This window comes from Drosophila kikkawai, chromosome 2L (genome assembly GCF_030179895.1).
Source record: "Drosophila kikkawai strain 14028-0561.14 chromosome 2L, DkikHiC1v2, whole genome shotgun sequence".
NCBI classification, from domain to species: Eukaryota; Metazoa; Arthropoda; class Insecta; order Diptera; family Drosophilidae; genus Drosophila; species Drosophila kikkawai.
In genome coordinates, this window is record NC_091728.1 from 1896576 (window position 1) to 1903386 (window position 6811).

Below are 6811 nucleotides of genomic sequence, written 5' to 3' on the forward strand. Positions count from 1 at the left end.
TCTTAGCTTTTCATTTAACAATACAAAAAGAATCAGCCAAAAACCTTCTTTAATTCTGAGTTACTCGCCCTCGGGCCATACAAAGTCTCCTTCGGTGGGCTCCGTTCTAAGCCAAAGACACTGATCGATTACCTGGAAGCCCAGTTTCCGGAACATGCCCGCAGATGGGGCATTCGAGTGTCCCACCAGAGCCATCACATCATGTCCCTGAGAGGCTAGACGGTAGGAGATTTCCCTGGTTACCAGGCTGCCAAATCCTCGTCGTTTCTGTGAGTCCTTGACTTGTAGAGCACCCAAATAGCCGCCTTGTAGTCTAAGGAAATAAAAATATATAAATAAAATATAAAAATAAATATATTTTCTTCTTAATTTAATAATTTTTAAAGAGTTTACCTTATGCACCAGGCCACCAGCTCCTGGGTATCAACATTATAAAGTCCCACACTGACACACAAGAGGATTTGTCGCTCTATAAAATACAAAGAACCCAAGTGATGATTAGGCCATTCTTCATTCACCAAAGGAGCATCTTCAACACTCAGAGATTTCAAAACAAAGCCAGCAGGAGGTCTGGAAAAATATTTAAATAAAAAAACATATAATTATAATTAAATTTATAAAATATATATCAAAATTCCCTTCTTACTCAACCTTCAGCTGAAGAGCCTCCTCTGCCTTCATATAAAATAAATCCGTGGGATCTCTGAAAACTAAATTCAATTTTTTGGCTGCCACCACCTTGTCCAAGGCTTCGATATGTCTTGAAGGAATAGAACTACATTTCAAGCCCTTTGACCAGTCCAATAAGTCCAAAGCCGTTTCCAAGAGACCATTTGTGTTGTTCAAACTCCCTGCAAACAGCTGATAGCGATCCTAAGAGATGCAGATACAGATACATGGGCTCTCTTAGGTTCAGATAAAAAAATACAGAGAATATAGAATATAGAGTATAAAGATAACTCACCACTATAACGAATAGACCCTCATCTCTGGCCTGCTTTGTGGACAAAGTATAAAGTTGCAAATTCTTGATTTCTGGTTGTTTCTTTAGAAACTCTATAAAGTTGTCCAGGCAGTAAAATTCCTGACAATATTTCGGCCAATTTTGCTTGAAGAGCTCTTGAAATTTCTGCAAAACTGACAAGTCAATAGCTTCCAATTTTGCGCTCATTTTTTTATTAAACGAAAACAACAACCTTTACGCACGAGAAGCAAACAACAAATGGTTGACTGATTAAAGCAGTCAGCTTGCCAAGCAGCTTTTAGAAATTCTCTTGAAAAATAATCTAAAGAGAGTTCTCTTGGGTGGTTTACTCTTAATAAAATTAGTTTCTTGCAGCTAAAACTATAATCTTTTTATGGCAAGCCCTGAAGATAATTTTAAATAATATTAACACTTTCAAAACCTTTAATCTTAATCTTAAAAGCCAACATCTGGCCACAACATCTGGTTTCCAGTAGAAACTAGAGATATTAAACGGATTTGGATATAATATCTTGATTAGAAAACCGCAAAAGCCACGGAAGTGATTTAAAAACCAAGGGAAAACTTAGTTCTTACTGATTTTTATTCACTTGAAATTATTTGTTTGAACTAAAATATTTATTTTTTATCTTTTTCACCCTTTTCTTCCCCAAAAACTCAAATCTCTTGATAATAACAACCCAACCCATATATTTACAGTTAAAAATTCATAAACAATCCCTTAATCTTATCACTCGCCATCGGGCCATTGAAAGTTCCCATTTTCGGCTTCCGTCAATAGCCAGTGACACTGACCGATCACTTGAAAGCCCATCTTATGGAATAAAGCAGACGATGCCTGGTTATCTTGGTCAACTTCGGTCATTACATCGAGACCCTGCAGGGCCACTCTTCTGGAAAATTCCTTTACTATCAGGACACCAAAGCCACGGCGCTTGTGCGAGTCCTTGACCTGAAGAGCTGCCAGTAAGCCATCGGGAGCTCTGTTGAAATAATTAAGAAAATATAAAAAAAAAATTTTTTTTTAATAAATTTAAATTTTAGATATATTTATTATAAATAATATATAAATTTAAATGTTTGATATATTTTAAATAAATAAATATTTAAAAAAAAAATTTTAATAAAGAATTTTTTAAAAATATAATTTAATAAAATCGATAGTTTAATGTTAAATGCAATATTTTTTTTAATTATTGGAAATAATATATGATATTTTTTAGCACTGAGCATAATAAAAAGATTTTAAATCACTTTTAAAACCTCCAAAAAGTATGTTACAATTTTTTTTAAGTTACTGATTAACAAAATTTAAATGTAGAAATTTTGTAGGCAAAATTTGCTTAATAAAAAAATATTTAAAAAATTGGAATAAGTTTAAAAATGCTTAGAAAATAAATTAAATTTAAAAAATGTAATATTTAATATTTAATATATATAATAAAACTATTTACCTTACGCACCAGGCCACAAGTTCACCGTTTTCCTCTTCATACAAACCCACACAAATGTTGTATGCAATTTGTCTCTGCATGAAAAACAGGCTGCCAGGCTCACTCCATTTCCAATGATCATCGATCACCTGGGCATCCTTAACACTCAGACTCTTTAGATAGAAGCCAACTGGTGGACTAAATAAAATTAAATTATATATTAAAGTTAAATTTAATATTTAAAAGAAACAATCTGATTAAAACTCACTTTACTTCAAACTGCAAAGCCTTTTCTTGGCTTAAAAACAAAGAATTTGTTATTAAATTCTTTAAGCGGAGTTTATTGGCCTGAATAACTTGGGTGGCTGCCTTGAAGTATCTATGAGGCATTGAGCCACACTGAAGGCCACCAAACCAAGTCAATTGAGACAGGGAGTCCTTTAAAAGTTCCTCAGAATCTGCACTTTCCAGGCAACCCATAAAGAGCTGATAGCGATCCTTTAAGGTTAAAAAATATAATAAATGCCTTAAAAATGTAATTATTTTCCTACCACAATCACAAATAATCCCAGTTCTAGCTCAGGCAGCACGTAAACTTTCACATTCCGCAGTTTGGCATCCTTTTTGTGTAGCTCCAGATAGTTTTCCAGGCAGTAAAACTCCTTGAGATACTTGGAATCTCGGCTGTAGAGATTCCTTAGTTGTTCCAGCTGCTTTAGGCCGGCGACTTGCTGTAGTTTACTCATCTTTCTAACTGCTCCCTAGTAACCGGTAAGTGATCCAATTTATACAAAAAAAAAATATTATCTTCAAGTGAGCTTTATGGATGTCTAGGTCTAGGTCTTTACGCAATTGCATCTCTCTGGTTTTCTCTATCTCTAAATGGCTAATTGCCGTCTGGCTTAGGTATTATTCATTGTTGGGCCAAGATATCTGACCACCACCCTTTGGCCGGATCATGCTCCAGTAGTAGTGTTCCCCAGACATTAACTGAAAGCCCAGTTTCTCGAATAACCGACAGGCAGCTGCATTATTCATATTTACTAAGGCCGTTACATCCTGCTGAAGATCGGTGGCTATAGCTTTGGAAATAGCAGCAGCAACTACCAAGCCCAAGCCGCGACGTTGATGGGTGGGAATGACCTCCAAGGCACCCAGGAAGCCACTTTGAAGTCTGGAAAATATAATTTAAATATTAAAATATTTTTAAAATTGTTAATTACCCACCTTAAACACCAAGAGCAAAGTAAACCTGTTTCTTCTTCATATAAACCTATATTGTTATTATTTTCAATTAACATTTCTATGAGCTTCAAGGAGCCAGGATGTCGGGCTGACCATAAATTATTTATAAGCTCTGCATGCTCTAGCCTCACTTTATCCATAAAATAACCTTTTGGACACTCTATAATCAATTTCTGGGCCTTTTCGCAACTTAGAATATACATAATGGTGTTCATTTCACGATCCATGGTCAGGCTAAGCTCTGCCACCAGCTCCTTGTAGATCCTGTGATGCATTTCGTGTATAGCACTGACTTTGAAGCCTTCTGACCAGTCTAACAAGCTCAGAGCCAGCTTTAGATGCGATTCTTGTCTGCTCAGGTTGCTAAAAAATAGTTGATAGCGATGCTGAAAGCATGTAATATTTAAAAACTAATTAATTTACTAAATTATTCATTAATTACCAACACTAAAAACAAGCCATCGCTTTGCCAGTCATTATCTAGGGTTAAAAAACGTAAATGTTTTAAGTAGGGATCTTTGGCAAGCCATCTCAAATAGTTATCCAGCCAGTAGTAACCCACGCAATGCCTGGGCCAATCCTTCAGATACAGGCTCTGCAGATCCCTCAGATTGCGTGTATCTGTGATTTTTGTGAGTCGCCCTTCAGTTGCCATGCTGAGCCTTAATATGAAACTGCAAGTGTTTTCTTTCCATGACGTCGTTGCTGTTTTTTTTTGTTTTTTTTTTTGATAAGCTATAGGAGTTGCCCTAAGTAGGTGTATTTTAGTTTTAAGGAAAAGTTTGTTAAGGGAAAAATGAAAGTGCTTATTATTTGAGTTTTATGTAATATAGTTTTGAGTTGAATTTATATAATATAATTTTATATATTTAATAATTTAAATTTATTATATTTTGTTATTACTGTGTCAGAGTATACCAGCTTCGGTATTTAAAAACTTAACTTTTGTTTTTGTTTTTTTTTATGGTAAACATGTGTGGTAAGACCTGATTGTGGAAATGTAAAAAAGAATGTTGACTAAATCAGTGGCGAAAATACTAAAAGTAAAATAGGTAATCTAAAATTATTTTTTAAATATTTAAATATTCTTTAATATATTTTTTAAATATATATATATATATATATTTCTTTTTTTAATTCAAGAATACAAAAATACTTAAATTTCACTAAAAGTCACTCTATAATGATAGAAAAAAAATATATTTATTTCGTTTTTTAGTACAATTTTAATTTATATATTTTTGTATATCATTTTTTTTCATTTATAATTAAATTGTTAAAATTAAATTAAATTAAATTGTTAAAATGTCACCGCTAACTCACCACGGTTTGTGTCTAAATTTATATTTAAGTTATTCACCCGGGTTGGTGCTTTCTCTAAGGCCTTACAACTTTTACATGTATAATTATTTCTTAAAACAAAAATCTTTAAATTTATGTATTTTGTTTAATACAAATTTTAATATAAATATGTTCAAATTAATTTAAAATTAAAATGCTCTAATTTGTATTTGTATATTGTATATGAAATTTGTATCACAAACTACCACGCATGAACCCTGAATGTGGCTCAAAATCAAGCATTAACTAGTAGTTTAAAACTCATTTCATTCCTTATAAAATTGTTGTTTTTATTTAATCAGAAGACAGATTATCTCATTGAGAAGCTCTTCTAGATTCGTGAGCTGAAATTCGCCTGAAATTTTTGGGAGATCAGTTTCGAATCGCACTTAGTTCTCAGCGGTTGATTTGCTAGTTTGTTGTTCTTAAAAAAACACGCTTTTTCTTATCTCAGAATAAACAAGATGAAAATTCTTTATTTGCTAATCTTAATCGCAATCCCCACTTGGGGATGGACGCCACTCAGAAGTCTTTGTTCGGGTCTGTACTGCAAATTGAGTTTGGAGAACCGAAAACTGGATTACTATAGTCCCGCTACGAACATCGTTCACCTGGAGCTAAGCTCCTGTCAGGATAGCGATCTGAAGACGGTTCTGCTAACACCTCGTCTCCGGTGGCTGACTGTGCTGCATTGTGAAGGAAATTTCAGTACAACTCACCTGGAAGCACCTCCAAATCTGGATATCCTGCGGCTACGTCTTGGAAATGTCACGGATCTGCCCATCCTGGCCAACATAAGCAAGCTGGAAAAGCTGGATTTGAGAAGGAATAACATCGTACAATTGGCCAATAAAACCTTCCAGGGCTTGACCAACCTCAGGGAGTTAAACCTGCAGGATAACTTGATTAGAGAGCTGCCCGAGAAGGTCTTTCATCCGCTCAAGAAGCTGTTATACCTGGACCTGAGTCGCAATCAAATCTCTCAGCTTTCGGAGACATTTTTGCCAAGGGACATTGAGATGATAGAGCTCAATCTGCGTGAAAATCCTTTAACTAAATTGGAGTTTGCCATTTTTGTACATCCTAAAAGCATTGACTTCATCGACCTAACCAATTGCCAAGAGATGAGGGGCCAACTAAGCTTGCCTTTTAAAATATATACCTTAAACCTCGAGTTCAGTGGCGTGGAGTCTACGCACACCTTCTGGCTGGCCGAGCTCAAGGCGGCCAATAGTAAAGTCAACGACATGAGTATGATGCCACATCTCAAGGTACTCGACTTGCGGGGCACCAACTTGACTTGGCTTAGGGCTAACGAAATCCTTCGCCGCTATATAACCCTAGAAATTGTAGATCTGTCCAATAATTTTATACGTTTTATTCCGAGCGAAGATCATCAGAGTGTATGGCCCACCTTCAAGAAGCTCAATCTGTCCCGGAATGGTCTATGGGATCTGCCTGTGAACTGTCCTCTGTTTGGTGTCCAACTAACCTCGCTGGATGTGTCTTACAATAGACTCAACCGCATTGACATGGCCACCTTTGAGGGTGCCTACGATCTGGAGAGCCTGTTCCTGCAGGGAAATCAATTGTGCAATTTCGAGTATCGTTCGGAGAAGCTTTATAACCTCAAGGAGTTGGCTGTGTATGACAATGATTTCGATGGAAGTTATTGTAGGGAAATGGAAGGATATTTCGGTAATAGTTCTTTGATTTTGCATCGGTCTTCCAGAGGATATGCCTGCCTTAAGCCTGAAGAAAATTAATGGGGGATTTAATTTATAAAGAATTAATTAACTCAAATAAA

The 6811-nt window shown here is 35.4% G+C and overlaps 4 protein-coding genes across 6 annotated transcripts; 1 reads left to right on the forward strand and 3 right to left on the reverse strand.

Annotated features, from left to right (window-relative positions):
- Nucleotides 1-60: 60 nt before the first annotated feature.
- LOC108079543 (uncharacterized) lies at nt 61-1305 on the reverse strand. Of its 2 annotated transcripts, XM_017173879.3 has the most exons (4): nt 965-1281; nt 647-873; nt 394-570; nt 61-313 (listed from the first exon to the last, which is right to left on the reverse strand). In XM_017173879.3, the coding sequence occupies exons 1-4, from the start codon at nt 1169-1171 to the stop codon at nt 61-63; spliced, it is 864 nt and encodes a 287-aa protein (XP_017029368.1). In that variant the 5' UTR covers nt 1172-1281. The 2 variants fall into 2 exon arrangements, with proteins under 2 accessions (XP_017029368.1, XP_017029369.1); XM_017173880.3 differs by lacking the exon at nt 61-313 and having other exon boundaries at nt 446-570; nt 652-873; nt 965-1305.
- Nucleotides 1306-1651: 346 nt separating this feature from the next.
- LOC108079562 (uncharacterized) lies at nt 1652-3188 on the reverse strand. The gene is made up of 4 exons (XM_017173902.2): nt 2970-3188; nt 2687-2916; nt 2440-2616; nt 1652-1968 (listed from the first exon to the last, which is right to left on the reverse strand). Exons 1-4 carry the CDS (start codon nt 3162-3164, stop codon nt 1716-1718), a joined length of 855 nt encoding a protein of 284 aa, XP_017029391.1. The 5' UTR covers nt 3165-3188; the 3' UTR covers nt 1652-1715.
- A 136-nt stretch (nt 3189-3324) lies between these two features.
- LOC108079561 (uncharacterized) lies at nt 3325-4380 on the reverse strand. 2 transcript variants are annotated; one of them, XM_017173901.3, is made up of 3 exons: nt 4106-4380; nt 3646-4049; nt 3325-3592 (listed from the first exon to the last, which is right to left on the reverse strand). In XM_017173901.3, the coding sequence occupies exons 1-3, from the start codon at nt 4316-4318 to the stop codon at nt 3328-3330; spliced, it is 882 nt and encodes a 293-aa protein (XP_017029390.1). In that variant the 5' UTR covers nt 4319-4380; the 3' UTR covers nt 3325-3327. The 2 variants fall into 2 exon arrangements, with proteins under 2 accessions (XP_017029390.1, XP_070145065.1); XM_070288964.1 differs by having other exon boundaries at nt 3646-4026; nt 4106-4246.
- Nucleotides 4381-5468: 1088 nt separating this feature from the next.
- LOC108079535 (biglycan-like) lies at nt 5469-6770 on the forward strand. The gene has a single exon (XM_017173871.1). It carries the CDS (start codon nt 5469-5471, stop codon nt 6768-6770), a length of 1302 nt encoding a protein of 433 aa, XP_017029360.1.
- The last annotated feature ends 41 nt before the right edge of the window (nt 6771-6811 follow it).